At 49.6% G+C, this 20,536-nt stretch overlaps 1 protein-coding gene across 4 annotated transcripts in view; it reads left to right on the forward strand.

The window, feature by feature from the left end:
- The first annotated feature begins 5,401 nt into the window (after nt 1–5,401).
- Nucleotides 5,402–20,536, forward strand: part of SLC66A2 (solute carrier family 66 member 2) — a 42,104-nt gene continuing 26,969 nt past the window's right edge. The window contains exons 1-4 of one of the 4 annotated variants that reach the window (XM_043889574.1): nt 5,402–5,511; nt 5,898–6,231; nt 10,797–10,930; nt 18,229–18,282. In XM_043889574.1, the coding sequence (XP_043745509.1) occupies nt 6,029–6,231; nt 10,797–10,930; nt 18,229–18,282 (391 nt within the window). In that variant the 5' untranslated portion in view covers nt 5,402–5,511; nt 5,898–6,028. Of the gene's footprint in view, nt 5,526–5,897; nt 6,232–10,796; nt 10,931–18,228; nt 18,283–20,536 lie in introns of all 4 variants that reach the window. The other 3 variants (XM_043889573.1, XM_043889576.1, XM_043889575.1) reach the window with 3 other exon arrangements.

Consider the following 20,536-nt stretch of genomic DNA (forward strand, 5'->3'; position numbering starts at 1 on the left):
CCTGGTGCAGCCAGTCTGGCAAGTCCATAAAAAGTTGAACACAAAGTTACCAGACAACCTCAGTCCTGTCTCTAGACATGTGCTCGAGAGAAAAGACAGCAGATATCCACACAAAAACCTGTACAGAAAAGTTTATAGCAGCATTATTGACTATTAATGATAGTCAATAGGTAGAAATAGCCAGATGTCCACCAACAGATGAATGGATAAACAAAATGTGGTCCTGCCTCAGGATGGAGTACAATTCAGGCATAAGAAGGAATAAAGCCCTGACCCATGACACAGCATGGATGAACCTGGGGAGCATGATGCTCAATGAGAAGCTAGTCATGGGAGGATGAGTGGTTAGACTCCATTCACAGGACAGGTCTAGACTGGCAGATCCATAAAGACAGGAAGTGGAGGGGGAAGGGGAGAGATTGCATCATAGTTAAGGGGTTTCTTTCTTTCTTCAACTGTAATCTCTGTGGTTCAGTGGAAACCTACTCAGAAACTCTCTGATAACCCCGAGAACCCAATCTCTACTGGAGAAATGGGATCTGTCATTCTCTATCTAGCACCTAGACTCCTTAAAGTGAAAGTGAAGTCGCTCAGTCGTATCCAACTCTTTGCCACCCCATGGATTGCAGCCTCCCATTCTCCTCAGTCCATGGGGTTTTCCAGGCAAGAGTACTGGAGTGGGTTGACATTTCCTTCTCCAGAGGATCTTCCTGACCCAGGGATAGAACCCGGGTCTCCCACATTGTAAGCAGACGCTTTACTGTCTGAGCCACCAGGGAAGTCCTAAGAAGGGGTCAAATTCTTAGTTCTGCCTTTGTGGAACACAAATTCATTAATATGGAAATGAGAATCACTCAACAAAAACTCATTTGGTTAAGGATATTAAATCCCAGGAACTTGGTTCAGGGGGGAAATTCTCTAATGAAGCTGATCTTGCAAATCAACAACAGGAGAGTATTCAAGTGTGCTGTGAAGCAGCAGAAACTAGACAATGCTTCACCGGTGCAAAGACAGGCTGGGGAAGAAAACAGAGTCTGGGTAAGAAGTACACAGGGCTTCCCTGGTTGCTCAGTGGTAAAGAATCTACCTGCGATGCAGGAGACCTAGGTTCGATCCCTGGGTTAGGGAGATCCCCTGGAGAAGGGAATGGCTCCCACTCCAGTATTCTTGCCTGGACAATCCCATTGACAGAGGAGCCTGGTGGGCTACAATCCATGGGGTCATAAAGAGTTGGATGACTGAGAGACTAACACTTTCACTCACAAGAAGTACATAATGGAATCAGAGACACAGACCACAAGAGCAGCAGCTAAATATAAAACAAAACTTTAAATCAGAAAGCTAGAATTTTAACTCTGAGAGATGAGAACATTGGTGTGACTGATGTGACCCAACCACTAAGGCTGAAGAAGCTAAAGTTGAATGGTTCTATGAAGACCTACAAAAGACCTTCTAGAATTAACACCAAAAAAAGATGTCCTTTTTATCACAGGGGACTGGAATGCAAAAATAGGAAATCAAGAGATACCTGGAGTAACAGGCAAGTTTGGCCTTGGAGTACAAAATGAAGAAGGGCAAAGGCTAGGAGGGTTTTGCCAAGACAACTCACTGGTCACAGCAAACACCCTCTTCCAACAACACAAGAGATGACTCTACACATGGACGTCACCAGTTGGTCAATACTGAAATCATATTGATTATATTCTTTGCAGCCAAAGATGGAGAAGCTCTATATAGTCAGCAAAAACAAGACCAGGAGCTGACTGTGGGTCAGATCATGACCTCCTTATTCCCAAATTCAGACTTAAATTGAAGAAAGTAGGGAAAACCACTAGGCTATTCAGATATGATCTAAATCAAATCCCTTACAGTTATACAGTGGAAGTGACAAATAGATTCAAGGGATTAGATCTGGTAGATAGAGTGCCTTAACAACTATGGATGGAGGTTCATAACACTGTACAGAAGGCGGTGATCAAAACCATCCCCAAGAAGAAGAAATGCAAAAAGGCAAAATGGTTGTTTGAGGAGGCCTTACAAATAGCTGAGAAAAGAAGACAAGCAAAAGGCAAAGGAGAAAGAGAAAGATATATCTATCTGAATGCAGAGTTCCAAAGAATAGCAAGGAGGGATAAGAAAGCCTTCCTAAGTGATCAATGCAAAGAAATGGAGGAAAACAATAGAATAGAAGGACTAGAGATATCTTCAAGAAAATTAGAGATTCCAAGGGAATATTTCATGCAAAGATGGGCACAATAAAGGACAGAAATGGTACAGACCTAACAGAAGCAAAAGATATTAAGAAGAGGTGGCAAGAATACACAAAAGAACTACACAAAAAAGATCTTAATGACCCAGATAACCATGATGGTGTGATCACTTACCTAGAGCCAGACATCCTAAAGTGTGAAGTCAAGTGGGCATTAGGAAGCATCACTATGAACAAAGCTAGTGGAGGTGACAGAATTCCAGCTGAGCTATTTCAAATCCTAAAAGATGATGCTGTGAAAGTGCTGCACTCAATATGTCAGCAAATTTGGAAAACTCAGCAGTGGCCACAGGACTGGAAAAGGTCAGTTTTCATTCCAATCCCAAAGAAAGGCAATGCCAAAGAATGTTCAAACTACCACACAATTGTAGTCATCTCACACATTAGTAAAGTAATGCTCAAAATTCTCCAAGTCAGGTTTCAACAGTATGTGAACCAAGAACTTCCAGATGTTCAAGCTGGATTTAGAAAAGGGAGGGAACCAGAGATCAAATTGCCAACATCCTCTGAATCATAGAAAAAGCAAGAAAATTTCAGAAAAACATCTACTTCTGCTTCATTGATTACGCTAAAGCTTTTGACTGTGTGGATCACAACAAACTGGAAAAGTCTTCAAGAGATGGGAATACCAGACCACCTTACCCTGCCTCCTGAGAAATCTGTATGCAGGTCAAAAAGCAACAGTTAGAACCAGACATGGAACAATGGACTGGTTCCAAATTGGGAAAGGAATGGTTCTACATTAAGCCTACATCAAGGCTGTATATTGTCACCCTGCCTATTTAACTTATATGCAGAGTACATCATGCAAAATGCCGGACTGGATGAAGTACAAGCTGGAATCAAGATTGCCAGGAGAAATATCAATAACCTCAGATATGCAGATGACACCACCCTTATGGCAGAAAGCAAAGAGAAACTAAAGATCCTCTTGATGAAAGTGAAAGAGGAGAGTGAAAAAGCTGGCTTAAAACTCAACATTCAAAAAAAGAAGATCGTGGCATCTGGTCCCATCACTTCATGGCAAATAGATAGGGAAACAAAGGAAACAGTGACAGACTTTATTTTTCTGGGCTCCCAAATGACTGCCCATGGTGACTGCGGCCATGAAATTAAAAGACACTTGCTCCTTGGAAGAAAAGTTATGACCAACCTAGACAGCATATTAAAAAGCAGAGACATTACTTTGCCGACAAAGGTCCATAGAATCAAAACTATGGTTTTTCCATTAGTCATGTATGGATGTGAGCATTGGACCACAAAGAAAGCTGAGCGCCAAAGAATTGATGTTTTTGAACGTGGTGTTGGAGAAGACTCTTGCGAGTCCCTTGGACTGCAAGGAAATCAAGCCAGTCAATCCTAAAGGAAATCAGTCCTGAATATTCATTGGAAGGACTGATGATGAAGCTGAAGCTCCAGTACTTTGGCCATGAACTGACTTTGGCAAAGAACTGACTCACTGGAAAAGATCCTGATGCTGGGAAAGACTGAAGGCAGAAGAGGGGGACGACAGAGGCTGAGATGGTTGGATGGCATCACCCACTCGATGGACACGAGTTTGAGGAAGCTCAGGGAGATGGTGATGGACAGGGAGGCCTGGCGTGCTGCAGTCCATGGGGTCACAAAGAGTCAGACACGACTGAGCGACTGAACGAACTGAACTGGACGTAAGAGGAAGTTCTATCCCTGAGGCATGAACACCAGCGGACGCGCCCAGATGCCCCTCTGAGTCCATGTGAATGGCTTAATTTCTAAGGCCTTCAATCTAAGATGCTGCTGACTTTCAGATGCATCATTATTGCCAAAAAGGGAGAAATGCTGCCAATTCGCCGTGCTGTTTTTTATTTTATATTCATTAAAAGAGCTCTTTTATAGTTATTGATGCTTGGTGATGGATACATGGAGTTCACTGTGCTACGATCTCTACTCTTGTGTATGTTTGAAATTCTTACTTAAAAATTCTGTAAGAAAAGAAGAGTTCTTTTAGGGTACTTATTTGGATATACAGATTTTTTGAAACTTCCTATTTTATACTGACATATAGCGATTAACAATGTGATAGTTTCAGGTTAACAGTGAAGAGACTCACTTATACATATACCTGTTCTCCCCCAAACTCCCCTCCCATCCAGGCTGCCACATAACATCAAGCAGAGTTCCATGTGCCATATAGAAGGTCCTTGTTGGTTATCCATTTTAAATATATCGGTGGATACACAGATTTTGAGCATAGAAAATTTTTTTGCTTCCTTTTATTGGTTGTTGCAATATCTCATAATTTTAACTTATTTTTTAAAAAATATTTCCTTTATTTATTTATTTGGCTGTGCCAGGTCTTAGTTGCGCCATGTGGGATCTAGTTCTCTGACCAAGGATTGAACCCAGGCCTTATGCGTTGGGAGTGCAGAGTTTTAGCCACTGGACCACCAGGGAAGTCCCTTAACTTCTATTTTTAATGCAACATAAGCACCTATTTTTTAATCCACTAATTATTTATTATGCAATTCTGGCCCCATTTATAGTAAGTGCCTTTCCCAGAAGCAATTAACCTGAATCATGAGGACTTCCTGTGTACGTTGTGAATTTTGAAACAGTGGTTCTCAGAGCTGGCTGTACGAACGAGCCACGCCAGGAGGCTGCCTAGACTCAGCCCTGTAACCTCTGTCAGCTCCCTGGAGGGGAAAAATGCCTTCCAGGAGTTTCTTTGTGTGAACAAGCGGTCAAACTTGCAGAATGAAGACTTAAGAAAACAGAAAAGGGGGAAGTGGCTTAAGCCTCCCACAGGTAGAAAGGGTCTTCATTTTCTCAAACTTGGACCAAGATCAATGTCCTACTGCCAGTTTGTTTAGAACTTGAAACAAGATAGATTTTTGAAAGATTCTTTCTTTTGCCTGCTCAAAACGGACTTTGATTTCTCCCCCAGGCCTCGCGCTGACCCTTGGGGCGGCGACAGGACCCGGTCTACGCGGCCACCCGCTATAGAACAGGCGGAGCCGGGCCACGTGAGCCGGTGGCCCAGAAGTGGCTTTGCCAGGCAACTGTTTCCTAACCTGGCCGACCCCTGACTTCGCCCGGGTCCCGCCCCACCGTTCCGGCTCGCTGGCGCGCACTAGGACCCCGCGGAAACGGTCCCGCCGCCTGGTGTGGGCGGAGCTACGTATTGTGACGTCACTCAGAGGCGGGGCCCGGTGCGCGGACCGACGGACTGACAGAGGACAGACTGCCGGAATCGGGCCGCAGGGGTGAGCCGGAAGGGGTACGCGGAGCACGTGGACGCGGGGGCCGCGCCAAGTCTGCCTGGCCTGCGGCTGGGGTGCGGGGCGGCCCCGGCGGCGCGTCCACCTGGGCCGGACCTCCCTCTCCTGGCCCTCTGATCCCCAGGCTGTGCGACCCCCACCCCGGGAACCGAGCCCCCACCCCGACGGCAAATCCCCCTGCCGGCCCCGGGCTGGCGGCCCGCGCCTCGGTTCTCCCGCGGAGCCCGGGGTGCGCGCCCCAGGAGGGGTCGTGCCCCGCGCGCGAGCCGGCGGTGCGCCCTGGGCGCGCCTGGGCCTCGGGCCATGCGCGGGGCGCGGCTCCCCCAGGCTAGGCGGCCCGGCTGAGTCCTTACTTCTTTTCCTCTCTCCAGGCCCGCTGCGGAGGATGGTCCCGGGCGGCGGCGGCACGTGGGGGTGACAGCGCGCGCCGGGAGCCCGGGAGCACGGAGGGCGAGCGGGCCGGGTGGACGTCAGTCAGCCGGCGGGCCGCCGGGCGAGCGGGATGGAAGCGGAAGGCTTGGGTTGGCTTCTGGTCCCGCTGCACCAGCTGGTTTCCTGGGGCGCAGCCGGGGCCATGGTCTTCGGAGGCGTGGTGCCATACATCCCGCAGTACCGGGACATCCGGCGGACTCAGAACGCCGAGGGCTTCTCCACCTACGTGTGTCTGGTGCTCCTGGTGGCCAATATCTTACGGATACTCTTCTGGTAGGTGGGGTGCCCCGCGCAGATGGCCTTCTCTTGTCTGCGTGAGGCCAGTGGGTGGAAGTGTCTGTACTTCCTGAGAAGGAGCTGTAAACGATGAGACTATTTCCCAGGGAAAATGGTAGGAATGGAGTGGAGAATCTCACATAGCCTCAGATCTGCGTCTTCATTTCGTATGGCTCCTACTTTCACAAGATACCCAGGGCCTTCTCTGTGGGGCTGCCTCTAGGACTGGGTCCCTGACCTCAGGCATTTGCGTGCCATTTGGGGGGGAGTGGAGAGAAAAGGAAGGGAGTTCATGAATACCAGTGACCGAAGGCGGTCAGCAGGAAGGACAAAGCACTGGCCAGTGAAAGCTGTCAGGAGGGGCGGCTGAGCCGGAAAGGAAGCAGTGTTCTGGGCGTCTGCCTTGAAGGCCTGCCTTTCCTGCCTTCTCTGTTGTGTGTGGGATTTTATGTTGTTGTTTTTTAATAGTAAGTCAATTTTCTGGCTAGTACTTAATGGACTGTCTTTTCTTGCTCCTCCCAGTCAGCTTCCTCTTACTGGCATTTGCATTCTTGTAAGGAGCAGGATGTTATTTTAACAGCTGTTGAAGCTAGATGTAACTGGGAAGGTGCATTTTCAGTGGAAATGAGAAGAGGTCTCGAAGCCTCCTGATTTCAGTAAAACCTGGGACTGTCCTTCCTTCACGAGGGTCCCAGGCCCTCTGTCAGCGCAGACAGTAAGGGCAGCTAGTACCAAGCTGCTGGCATCTGAGTGCTGCTTCTGGCTCCTGTTGACTTTTGGGTCACTGTTGGAGAAATCGAGCTTTCTTTCTAATTAATTTTAAGTCAGCCTTACTGAGGTAGGATTTACATTAAAGAAAAGCGCAATCACACGTGTGCATTTTGATGAGTTTTGGCCGATGTCCCCTCCGCAGTCATCAGGGTGCGAGTCCCCGGAGTCCAGAAAGTCTCAGCTCCTTCACCTTCTGACCGCCTGGCCCCAGGCAGCCCTTGGGCACTCTCACTGTGTTTTTTTGCTCAGTGTGGTGTTTTAACATGTGAGCTGGTGAGTGACCCCTTATTCCAGGAGAATTTGTCAGACTGTGAGCCCTGCCTTTGGGCCAGTCTACTTCTAAAGGAGGGGTCAGAGGTCACTTATCTTTTAAAAACAGTTGAAAAACTGCATTTTGAAGACTCTTCCTTTCTGCTTGGCTGAGGGCAGCACTCTCTCACTGCAGCAAGACGCCCTCCTTCCGTCTCTCGGCTGCCTGCTGCTGGGTCTGAGGGCCCCAGATTGCTGTCAGGCCGGAGCTCCAGCCCAGGCTCAGCCCAGCCAAGGTCCCCAGCTTGGGAGCCGCACTTCCTTTAGGCGGCGGCAGGTCTTCTTCAAACAGAGGAGGACTGAGCTGCCTCAACTGGCCGGGGTCGCTTCAGGGGTTCAGTGGCTGCCCTGTGAACCCACAGCATTGCCTTCAGCCAGGATCCCAGAAGCCTGTGAGATCCTGGGGAAGAAGGAAGGGCTGGCAGGGGGCGCTGGTCTCTGCTCCAGCGTCACTCTCACCTGGTAGTGTGTTTTCCCTGTACTTCACTCCTGGCAGTACTTTGTAGTTCGTGTGGTTAAGCCCAGCAGGCAGGCCAGGCTCCACCTACAACTTGTAATGAGTGTGTGCGTCTCTGCCCACCTGGTCCCAAGGTCCCTCTGTTCTGAGGGCAATGCCTGTGACCCATTTCCCCCTTTCTCTGCAGCCTCCAAAGCACCTACTCCTGGGTCCTCTCCAGGCTTCATAGGTTAACAGAGTCCCCTCCAGTCTTCACAGGTTAGCAGCCCATTTCATTTAACAGGTTTCTGAGGGTTTCCCATGAACCAGACCCTGGGAGGACGCTGTAGGGTTAAAGCTTTAGCAGCAACGCTGTATGGAACGTACAGACGCACACATGGGTTCTGGGTGGTGGGGAGGGACAGAGCTCAGGCCAGGGGCTCCAGGTGGGATGGAGCCGGGTCTGTGTAAGGACAGTGGTGGACATAGAGGAAGGGACGAGCGTAGTTCCCGAGAGCTTGCCGGGAAGGCAGTCCTAGAAACTCTTGTCTGCCTGGGAAGCCTCTGGGAAATTTCTAGCATGAGGCATGTGAGTGGCTCTGCAGGCCTGTTGGAGGCTGACCAAGCTACATAAACCCCAGGTTTCTGAAAGTCACGAGACTAATGCTTTCATTCTTATGATTCTTCCCATCCTTTTGCAGAACCAGCATTCAGCAGATCATGCACAGTGCTGATGGACAGGACTTGGCATTTGTGTTGTTAGAAGCCAGAAGCACTGAGTGATTTTTGCAGAGAAGGGAGGGAGAGGGCCAGAGTGCAGAGATGGTGCTGCAGGGCCTCTGACCCAGGGCCTGATTCATCTGGGAGCTAGTTCTCCAGCCACACCCCTGTCTGATCAGAGAGATTGTTATACTGTATCAGAACTGTAGTGACATTGTATTGGAGATGTAGTAAAATTGTATCCAAGACTCCAGGACACTGTATCAGTGGGGTAGTGGCAATCTGCTATTTGGGCAGAAGGCAGTCTGGTGGCAGCAGGAAATAGATACTAGCTTCTCTTCCACTTGAGCTTTTCTCTGGGGCTTTGAAGGCGCATCAGAGGTGTTCCTGGTGGAAACTTTTCTCAAGCTCTGTGAAACTTTGCACATTTTCTGCAGTGTGTGTTTCCCTGGGAGTGACAGGTGTGTGCTGCACCCTGGGGGGATGTGCTTGGACCAGCTCCCCTGAGCCGGGCTCTCCCATCATCTGCATGAGAGGCTGTGCCAACCTCACTCTCAAGGCAGGAGAGGAGAAAGGGCTCTCTGACAACATGCCAGCACAGACTGCAAGGGTTAAAAGGAGAAGTTTAACCCACCTGATGAGTACAACATAGGGTCTATTTTAATGAGCTTTTAAAAATTACTAATGATGTTGAACTTTGTTTTGTCGCTTGTATATCTTTTGTGGGAAGTTGAGCTTTTTGAAATTTTGTGTCTTGTTTAGCTTGTCTTCACCCTAAAAGCAGTTAAATATTCACCTCTGCCCCCACCCGTACTGTCTCTTTCTTTACTGTAAATATTGAATTCACCTAGATTTGATTTTTTGGTGTGTGGTAGGAGGTGAAGCACAAACCTTCATTTTTTCCCCAGTTTTTCTAGTCACTCATTGTTTCTGTTGAACAATTTAAAAAATGGAAGTGGCATTTATTACACAATGGCCCAAATCCCATGTCTTCAGTCTTGTAACTAACTAGAAGTGAAACACTAGACCGAAGTGTTTATTGTGATGCCCACCTGCTCCAGTGCCCCCAGTCTAATATAGACCTTTCTGTGTCTCCTCTTCTGGATTATCTATGGGTCAGTCAGCCCCTGGGGTCAGCTAGGTAACCAGTGGGGGCTAGTTCCTGGAACTGGCTAGAAATATCCTCAAATAGCCATAGTGCTTGTGGGTCTACACTTTATAGAAGAGACGAAGCCTGGAGGCGGTGGGTCGCAGCGTGAGGGCTGGGGTGGCATGGTGGCCAGAGCCAGCCTGTGCGGAAGCACGCGTGTGGCCCCAGCAGCGGCAGCGCTTGGTGACCGCCTCCTTGAAGGGATGGGGGAGGGCGGGCGGGGAGGTGGGCCACTGTCTGCCTGTCATCTGGTTTCCAGGGTCAGTTGGAGGGCCATCCAGGGCCTCTCGACTCTTGACAGTTGGTACCAGCTCAGGTTTGGGAAACTGCTCCCAGTGGACTCTCTGCCCCAGAACAGCCAAGTAAGGACTGGGGCCTGGGCGTGCCCAGGCCTCACCTTGGGGTGACGGGTTTGCAGGCTTGCAGTGGGCTGGATCGAATGTCTCAGCCCCCGTGGTTCTCTTGGCCACATTTGAGACCCCCAGCTGGTATGTGGAGGGCAGTGCTGTGATCACCCCTTGGGGACTGGGATCTTCTAATGGGCCCACTGGTGCTGGTCACTGGACTGTGGCTCTGGCCTTCAGGAACTTTTGGCTGAGTTGGTAAAATGCTCAACACAAAAGTCAGCAGGAAGGCCTGGGGTCTTGTAGCTGGGCGGGCTGGGGCTGGGAGAAGAGGGGGACATGGGGCTTCAGTGGGGGTCTGCCAGGCCCACACCCATACCCTTGCTGCCTTCTCCTCTTCCCTCGTGAGGGGTGGGGGCCTGGTGCCCTGCTCTGCTCACACTTCAGACTGTGCTGGCCTGGAGACCTCCTCTCTGCAGGCAGGGGGCGGGGCTACTCTTGGTCCCCACTCTGGGATGCATCTTCCTGGGGAGGCAGGGCGTCTCACCTGGTGGCAGCAGCATCTCTGCAGGAGGGTGATGGATGTCTGGCTGGGCTTTTGGGGGGTGGGCGGTGTGCAGGAGGCTCAGTCACAGTCAGTTTGAGGCCTTGGGAGGGTCCCAGCGATTCCTGGGGAGGCATGTCTCACTCCTGCACATGATCCCAGGCATTTGTGGAGACCCGGGGTCTGGCTGTCCAGGACTGGTCTGGGCCCTCCCACCCCAGCGCTGACCGACCAGCACACGGGGCTCTGCCCGGTGCCTCTCTGATGCCACGGCGTGTTCCCCCGCAGGTTCGGGAGGCGCTTTGAGTCGCCACTGCTCTGGCAGAGTGTCGTCATGATCCTGACCATGTTGCTTATGCTGAAGCTCTGCACCGAGGTCCGCGTGGCCAACGAGCTGAACCTGAAACGCAGGGTCTTTTCAGGTGGGTGACCGGCAGCTCTGGGGAGAAAGCCCAGTAACTCCAGGAGGGGCACTCAGCCGGAGCTCCTGGGGAGAGACTGGGCTGCCCTCACCCAGTGGCCTCCGGGCAGTCACTGCCTCGCCAAGTGGCGCTGGCGTCTGTCATGGCAGCCGCATTCTCCAGTGACTGACTCGACAACATATCCATGAAGCTGGGACTCGGGCAAGTGATCAACTCTTCTTAACGTGCCCTTGGCTGTGGCCGTGGTCCCACTGGACCCTCATCAGGCAGGAGGTGGTACTGCTGGTCTGTTTCTGGCTTGATCGGGCTGGAGACAGACGTTCCCTGCAGAGGCGGCTTTCTCTCTGACCTTCTGTGTGGCTTGTGCTCTAAACACAGCCTCTCCATTTTTGTCTTCCTCCTGAGTCAACTGGGATCAGTTATGTACCTTGTTAAACATTCACCTGGCGTCATGCTTTGTGGGCTTTGAATGGGCACACAGGGTCCGTGAGCTCAGGTTGGCGAATCCCACACTCAATCCACGTGCATTTTTTGGCAGCTTAGAAAATAAAAGATGCTGCTCCTGGTTTTGCCTTTTCCTTTGACAGTGTTCGTTCCAAGCTGATGTTCTGTGTTTGACCAAGTGGGCTGGTGGGCTTCTCTCTGCAGGGGGTTTGGTGTTGCACTTCTTTTGTCTAATGACTGAATCTAAGACAGTTCTCGCTTTATTTCATCTGAGGCTGTGTGTGTTCAATCTCAGTTGCTGTTTAGAGAAGGGTATTCTCTGGAGTTTGTTTAGTTCAGGGACTCCTGTGGATTGCACTCCTGCCCTGCTCTGCTCTTTTTTTTTTCCTGATAGTTATTTTCTTTCCCTTTGAGCAAATCATTTTCTCTTGTGTAGCTTCTGTTTTTACTGTGAGTATGTAGAAGATGTGTCGGCCTCCAGCTCCAGTGAGTAGCCTGGACCGCTGAGTGTCGCTTAGGCTGTAAAGGTGATCAGCACTGCCTGTTTCTGCTGCTTCTCCCCATTACCCCATTACGCCGTCCTCCCTGCTGTGACTTGGGAGCACTCACCCGAGGTGGTGCTGACCGTGCTGCTGCGGGTGCCTGGGAAGCAGGGCTCCTGTATCACGGATCCCTCACCAGGGAGTAGCTGCAGCTTAGTTTCCTCTGAGACAAGAGTGTCTGTGATCTGTGCCCCTTGAATCTCGCCTGTAAGGGGTGCAGGATCTCACGGCCAACTGCAGAGCGGGCCGTGTGGGTGGCCAGCGCATTCATCCTTACCGGGTGGGGGAAGGCTGGGGAGATATCGGGGCCTTAGTCCCCTGAGCCTTGGGCTCTGCAGCAGTGACCTTGTTGGAAACCGTGTGTGGGCCATGACAATACAGGTACAGCAGGCTTGGGGGCCCCTGCATCACGCAGCGAACTCAGAATTTAACACTTAATGGCAGCTCGCGGGTGTTGGCCAGTGTGCTAGTGGGCGCCCTCGGCTCTGGGGGAGTGGAGGGCTGTGGCTCCTGATCCCTGGGCCCAGCGTGGCCTCAGGAAGGGTTGTTTCCTAACCTTTGCCCACATCTGCTAAGTGTTTGAGAATTCAGTACTCGAATCCAGGGTGATATTTTTGTGTCCGCTGTTTAAGAGATACCTAAGTCTCCGCATCCTCCTAGGGAAGCCTTTAATGAGTGCGTGGGTTTATTTCCTCTCATCTGCCAGAAGCGGGCTGTGAAAAAGCCAAGTGGTTTGGGTCGGGAAGCTCTGGAGCCCATGGGCCTCTGTCCTGTGCTTTCCCCACCCCGTGGCCCCCTCCACCTGGCAGGTGGCCAGCTTCCGCTTCCGCAGTGTGTCAGCCAGGGCTGCGAGGGTGCCTTCAACCCCAGGAAGCAGACTTCCAGGGAAACTGACTGTGCACGTTAAAATAACTCAGGAGGAGAGTCTGAGGAGCCCAACTTCAGCTATAGGATGGTCAGGCAGCCTGCAAAAAAGCTCGAATGTTTTCCAGCCATCTTTTATAAAAGTTTTCAGTTCTGAAGATCACCCATTCAACTTGAAAGTTACGATTAAAGAAACATTACTGGTATTAAGGAAAAAAAGCAGGTTACTTAGAAAAATAAATATCTAATTTGTTATCTGATGAGCGACACCTGCTCACTAGACATTTTGGGGGAGACTGGACACAATACAAAACTCAAACGCTTTCCACCCCACTGCCCAGAGGTGACTGACTGCTTTGAACATTTTGGTGTTTTTCCCAGGTTTTTCTTTTTCAGTCTCCTACCACAAGATTGGGATCATTTTCAAAATTAGGATCAAATGTTTTAAAACCTCTCATTCCACAGAAGCTTTTCAGTGCCCGTGTGTGCAGTGGAGGCAGGGCCCAGGGGTGTGGGTTCCCCTTTCAGGATGTCCAGAATGGGGCGGCATTCACGGAGGCCACGTGTTGCAGGGAGAAATTGGCTGGAGATGCTAATATGCACCTGCTGTTTAACTGTGAACCAGGAGTGGAGTGTGGTGTCTGTCTTGACAGTGCTGTTTTCCTTTTTCACTTTTTATTGTGGAGAATTTCAAACATGAAGAAGTGGGAGCAGAAAAGGCAATGGCACCCCACTCCAGTACTCTTGCCTGGAAAATCCCATGGATGGAGGAGCCTGGTGGGCTGCAGTCCATGGGGTCGCTAAGAGTCAGACATGACTGAGCGACTTCACTTTCACTTTTCACTTTCATGCACTGGAGAAGGAAATGGCAACTCACTCCAGTGTTCTTGCCTGGAGAATCCCAGGGATGGGGAGCCTGGTGGGCTGCCATCTATGGGGTCGCACAGAGTCAGACACGACTGAAGTGACTTAGCAGCAGCAGCAGCAGCAGAAGTGGGAGAGCAGCATATGGCGCTCTGTGTGGGGCCATGACAGCCTCTGACCGTTTTCCAGAGCCTGTGCACGTCCTCTTCCTGCAGTTTCTGAAGCAAATCCTCAGTACAGGCCATTTGTAGGTGGTCTGTAATGTGTCTCTAAAAGATAAGACTTTAAGAAAGCATGACACAATATCATCATCCCGTAAGAAGTCAATTCTTCCTTATTATCAAACTACCATCTGTGTGAGTTTCCAGCTGTCTCTTGTGTTTCCTAAGTGTTTGGCCAGTTTGTTTCCTTAGATCAAGATCTGGTTATGGGCCATACACTGTAATTGGTCTGTGTCCTTTTGTTGTTGCAATTTGTCTTTTTAATCTATTTGGGGGTGCATGCTAAGTCCCTTCAGTCACATTTGACTCTTTGTGACCTCATGGACAGTAACCTGCCAGGCTCCTCTCTCCATGGGATTCTCCAGGCCAGGATACTGGAGTGCATTGCCATGCCCTCTTCCAGGGAATCTTCCTGACCTAGGGATGGAACCCCGGTCTCATATCTCCTGCATTGGCAGGTGGGTTCTTTACCACTAGTGCCACCTGGGAAGCCCTTTTAATCTATGGTTCTGCCTAAATCCCCTTTGTCCTTGGAACTCACCTGTTGTTTGTTCTGCGTTGTGCACTCCGTGCCCAGCATGGGGTCAGCGGACCAGCAGCAGCACTTGAAGCATCAGGGCTGCAAGATCTGCACAGAATCAGGCTGCTGAAGCAGGGCCATGTGGGCTGCCCTGTGAAGAACATTCTGCAAGGTGACTCGATCCAGGTCCACCCTTTAGATTCTGCAGGACTGTCGTGCTCTTCCTCCAGGAGGCATGCTGGGCAACTGGTCTCTCTGGAGGGTGGCAGCCACGGGGGCCCAGGGCCCAGACCCGACAGTCTGTCCCGGCCGCCCAGCACCCCACTCTGCTGTCCTGCTCCTCTAGAGGTACTTCCCCGTGACTGCTACTCAGCCTTTCCACAGTTTGATTTATAAAGGAGAAGCAGGTGAATGCTTGCTTGTTGTTCAGTTGCTAAGTCAGGTCCGACTCTGCGACCCCATGGGCTGCAGCACACCAGGCTCCCCTGTCCTTCACTTCCTCCCAGAGTTTGCTCAAATTCATGTCCATTGAGTCAGTGATGCCATCCAACCATCTCATCCTCTGTTGTCCCCTTCTCCTCCTGCCCTCAGTCTTTCCCAGCATCAGGGTCTTTTCCAACAAGTTGGTTCTTCACATCAGGTGGCAAAGTATTGGAGCTTCAGCATCAGTCCTTCCAATGAGTATTCAGGGGTGATTCCCATATTTCTCTTTATTTACTTTTCAAAATTGGTTTCCAGCACCTTGCAGTGGTGAGCATGTTTTACTTTATTCTGTGATTCATGTGACAGAAGTCCCATTGCCCCCTGTGGCCATCTGCCCGCCTCAGACCCTCTGCTGTTGGCTCTTGACTCTGGCACGGTGGTCCCCTGGACCGTGGACCTTGCTATAACAAGATGCTCTGAGCTCACTGTCCAGTTTTCTGCCCCAGACCTGGTCTGGACATGGCCTTGGAGGCCCCAGTCCGGGTCCCTGGGACGGCTGTTGGATCAGGGTTCTTCAGGACCCCAGTGGGTGGGACAGGGAGGTTTCCAGGAGGCGGAGCGCCATTCTCAGCTCGCTTCCCTCTTCGCTCCTGGCGGGTGCCATCTTGAGGTCGTGCCAATAGCGAGGCTGCTAGTTGTTCTAATGGGGTCCTCAGGGTCACACATCCCTCCTGCCAGGTGCCTGTACCTTGCAGTCACTAAGAACAGCGAGTGCCTCCCGGTGAGTGGGTCACCAGCCGGATCCCCGAGTGAACTCAGTTGAGATTTGCCCCAGGTCTCAGCACTCTGGTGGAATGGTCTGGGAGGTAGAGGGGGATGGGCTGACTGCTGAAAAGGACAGGGTTCCTTGTGAGCTGATGAAAGCCCTAGAGTTCCATAGTAGTAGTGATGGTAGGACTCTGGGAATGTACTAAACACACTTGAAGCATAAATTTTTTATGGTATGTAGTTATAGCTTAGTACGGCTGGAAGAAAATGTTGGGTGGGGAGAGTCGCATACCATCCTGAGAATGAAAGCTGAGCAACCCCCTTCCCGGGAGGATGCTTATCCACAGACTATTCTGCATTTTCAAGGGCTCCTTGGTGTCCTTGGACCTCAGGGTACGATCCTGCCTCAGTCCAGCCCACTGCCCGGTGCTGACCTAGGGTCTTCTGTTCCTGTGCTGCTGGACCACCGTGAACACACCTCCTTGTGGGCCCTGGGCCCCTACATCTCCACTGCAGCGTTGTCCACCTCCGCCCCCTCCCACATGTAGCCCCCACGTCGTCTCTCCAAGGCGCCCCCAGCAGTGAGTCTCAAACCGTGATGAGGACCAGAGTGCCTGGGGCATTTGTGGATCTGCCTCTTGTCTGTCGAGCACCGTCCTGTCCTCTGGCCGCCCCAGGGCTGACTGTCCTGTCTCAGCCCTGCTGAAACTTCGGCTTTGTCGTCTCTGGCTCCTGTCTCTGTGGCTGCTCGACAGGTGGGCCCCAAAACTTGGAGACAGGAAAGGACATTTTCACCCCAGACTCTGCAGTTTGGACTGTTTACTTTCTCACTGTCTCTTGCCTCTGCCTGTCCTCCCCGTGTCTTCCTCTGTTTCTGGATCGATCTCTCTCTTTGCCTCTCCCTCCCTCTCTCCCTCTCTCTGCTTCTGTCTCTACTCTTCACTCTTGTGTCTACGTGGTGCTGGCCATCAGCTGGACCTCAGCTGGGCTCTGCTGGATCGCTCCCACATGGGCTCCTCATGAGAACTGGGCTTCCTTGCACCGTGAAGCCGTGTTTCAACGGGAGTGTCTGGGAAGAACCGGGTGGACACTGCATCTTTTTAAAGAGATGGTCTTGGAAATCACATAGCATTGCTTCTGCCAACCTGCACCTCAGGCCCACCCACAGTCGAGGGGGCAGAGGCCCCCCTCCTAGTGGGGGGTGCAGGCTCTGAGGGCGGTGTGGTCTGGAAGCGTTGCAGTCGTTTCTGAAGCTTGGTGCCTGGTGTGTCTTCAGTACAGATCTGTGGGGCCACGTGATCACAAAACATTGCCAGCGTCTCTCGGTCAAAAAACCTCAGGTAGCTCGGCGCCGTGCACAAGGATGTGACCTTCCCACCCAGCTTGCTGCTGGCCGCCCTGACCAGGGTATGTGTCTGGCTGACCCCAAGCCCTGCACCTGGCCACGCCTGGTGGTTCTGCAGGGCAGGTGTGAAGCCCTGCTTGTCAGCTCAGTGGGGTCAGGCCGGGAGAGAGAAGGGCAGCTTTGCATCCGAGCCCGTAAGTGGCTGAGGGGAACACCCCGTCCTGTAGCCTCCCCACCTTCCCTCTTTTGGTACTTTGATCTTTAGAGGAGGTGCCCATTAATGGTGAACTTGGCCTAAATCAAAGACAGAAGCAAAAAGCTGGGAGAATCTGACCAACTCTGGGGACTCAGAACCCAGAAGGTCCAGAAGCGGGTGTTGGAAGGGAGGCGGGGTGAGGAGAGGAGACTGTGGTTCCTCTTGGTTTATGAACCACCCCCTCCATCCCCCCAGCTCTTCCCCGAGCAGCGTCAGCTGTCCCTGGGTCTGGGCAGAAAGCCTGGTATTTGATTTTAGCTGATTACTTGAAAAATTTCTAGTTTGGGGTAGTTTCCATTGCCTAGTGCAGACCCATGACCTTTGATCCTGCCTGTGCTTCTGACCTCGGTGACTCTCCTCTTTAACTGACCTCCATCCCCAGCTCCAACTGCGGGTGGAAGCCCCCTGGAGGAGCTCTGGTGGTCTTCAGGGCCTCTGGTCAGTCTGTTGTTGTCCTGGGGTGGCTCAGTCTAGGGAGGTCTCAGGTGGGGTGGGGGCGGGTGGGAAGGCAAGGTAGCTGGCAGTGGAATCTCACGCTGGGTCGTTCCTGGGCCATGGCTGGGGGCAGCTGCCAGCCCTGCTCCCTGACTTGATGTGACGTCCAAGGGCGGGCAGGTTCACATGCTGAATTAGCTGTCAGCTCACGGTGGGTGTTGTGTTGAGTGCCCTCAGAAAACAGCTTTGTTCTGAAGAGTCTGGACCCTGGGACAGCTGTCTTGCAGCCAGGCCTTATGTCCAGATGAGTTTCTGGGGGAAAGTGGAAGTAGAGTCTGCTGTATCTCGTCAGCACCTCTGACCTTAGAAATTAAGTGAGGTTTGGTGACGTTTCATTTTTTCCCTCTGTCCCAGGGACTTATTTTGAAAGAGGACAGGTTTGGAGAAAAATGATTCACAAAGTGGATTTCCTAATGCACAGAAACCAAAAGCTTGTCTTTCTGTTCCTTTTTTTTTTTTTTAAAGAAGTGCAACAAGGACTTACCAGTGTTAAAACCGGTCTGTTTTTGTCTCTTCTTCCTCTCTGTTTTCTCTCTCTTTCTCTTTTTAAATGTAGCTGCAGATAATAAAGATGGAGAAGTCAGAGTCCCCCCCAGGCGGTCCTCTCTGGGTATGTACACGCTGCATGTGCTGCCGCGGAGCACCGCGTCTGTGTCTTGCTCTGCCCTGTCCGTCTCTGCTCCTCCCCCACCGGTGCCACAGCCTCTTCCTGCATGGGCATCACCCAGCCAGCTAACCAGCACAGCCTGCTGCTTTCAAGCATGAAGTAACCACTAGAAACCTACCCATTTTCTGTGTGTGTTGAGGGGGGAGGGATGCGGAGAGGTAAAAAGAAAGACATATGATCTGAACACAAGTTTTGGAATTCTGTTTGTTAAGCTTATTCCGAAGTATTTTATTCTTTTTGATTCTATGGTAAATGGAATTGTTTTCTTAATTTTCACTTTGGATTGTTCATTGTTACTTTGTAGAAATAAAATTGATTTTCACATATCGATCTTGGGTCCTATAGCTTTGCTGTACTCATTCATTCTAATAGCTTTTTAGTGGATAGTTGAGGATTTTCTATATGCAAGATTATGTCATCCACAGATAGAGAGTTTTACTCCATCTTCTCCAATCTGGAAACTTTTTATTTCTTTTCTTGACTAAGTATTGTGACCAGAAGTGGGAGAGTAGATGTGCTTGTCTGGCTCCTGGTCATAGTGAGAGAGCATTTCCTTCTTGATACTGAGTATGGTGTTGGCTACGGATTTTACAGAGATGCTCTGTATTAGGTTAAGCAAGTGCCCTCTATTCTCAGTTTGTTTTCATTATGAAAAGATATTTGAGTTTGTCAAATGCTTTTTTGTGTCTGTTGAGGTGATCATGTGGTTTTTGTCATTTATTCTACTAATTACAGTACATTACGTTGATGGAGTTTTGTATGTTGAACCAACCTTGCATTCTTGGGATGAATCTCATCTTATCATGATGTATAATCCTTTTTATAAGTTACTAGATTTTGTTTGCTAGTGTTAGGTTGCTTAGGTTCCTTTTTTTTTCCCTTCTTCATATGATAACTGATTTTAGTATCACGACAGAACTGGTCTTATGAAATAAGTTGGAAATGGGAAGTGTTCCTTCCTCTTCTATTTTTTAAAAGAATTTGTGAAGAATTGCTATTAATTCTTTATTAATTAAAAATGTTTTAATTGAAATATATTTGACAAAAAAAAAGAAATATATTTGATATGTAAATTAAAGGTACGTGTTGACACATTTATATACTGTGATATGATAGCCAAGTAGTGGTAATGAGTACCTCTATCACATTACCTAAATACCATTTTTTTTTCAATGGCTGGATGATCACTTTTAGTCTTCTAGCAAGTTTGATGGTTGTAACAATCACTTTTCATCTCCTGGCTAGTCTGATGGTTGGATGATCACTTTTAATCTTCTGGCAAGTTTGATGGCAGGATGATCACTTTTAGTCACTTGGCAAGTTTGATGGTTGGATGATCACTTTTAGTCTCTTGGCAAGTCTGATGGTTATAACAATCACTTTTCATCTCCTGGCTAGTTTGATGGCTGGATGATCACTTGTAGTCACGTGGCAAGTTTGACGGTTGGATGATCACTTTTAGTCTCTTGGCAAGTTTGACGGTTGGATGATCACTTTTAGTCTTCTGGCAAGTTTGATGGCTGGATGATCACTTTTAGTCTCTTGGCAAGTCTGATGGTTACGACTGCACTCACTGCACTCACTGTACAGTGCGTCAGATCCAGGGGCTTGTTCAGCACTTGCTGCAGGTTTATCAGTTCTTTTGAGTGTTTGGTAGAATCAGACAGTGAAACCAATCTGGGCTTGCACTTTTTGTGGAAAGTTTAAAAGGACTAATTCAGTCTTTTACTTGTAAATCTCTTCTTACTTTCTATTTCTTCCTGAGTTAGTTTCAAGAGAAATTCTTTCTTGGAATTTGTCCAATTAATCTGTTATTTGTTGGCATATATTGTTTTTATAATCTTTTTGATTTCTGTAAAGTCAGTGGTAATGATCTCTCTTTAATTCTTGACATTAGTAATTTGAGTCTCCTCTCTCTCCATCTTGTTTTGTTTCTTGCAGCTAAAGGTTTGTGCATTTAATTGATTTTTTTCAAAGAGCCAACTTTTGGTTTTGTTAATATTTCTCTATTGTTTTTCTAGTCCCTAAAAATTTCCACTTTATTTATTTATTTATTCCACTTTAGTATTTATTATCTCTTTCCTGCTGCTTGTTTTGGGTTTAGTTTCTTTTTTTTTTTTTTTTTTAGTTTGTTAAGCTACAAGTTTAATTTATGGATTTGAGCTATTCCTTCTTTTTTTTATTGACATATAGTTGA

This window comes from Cervus elaphus, chromosome 27, assembly GCF_910594005.1.
Source record: "Cervus elaphus chromosome 27, mCerEla1.1, whole genome shotgun sequence".
NCBI lineage: Eukaryota > Metazoa > Chordata > Mammalia > Artiodactyla > Cervidae > Cervus > Cervus elaphus.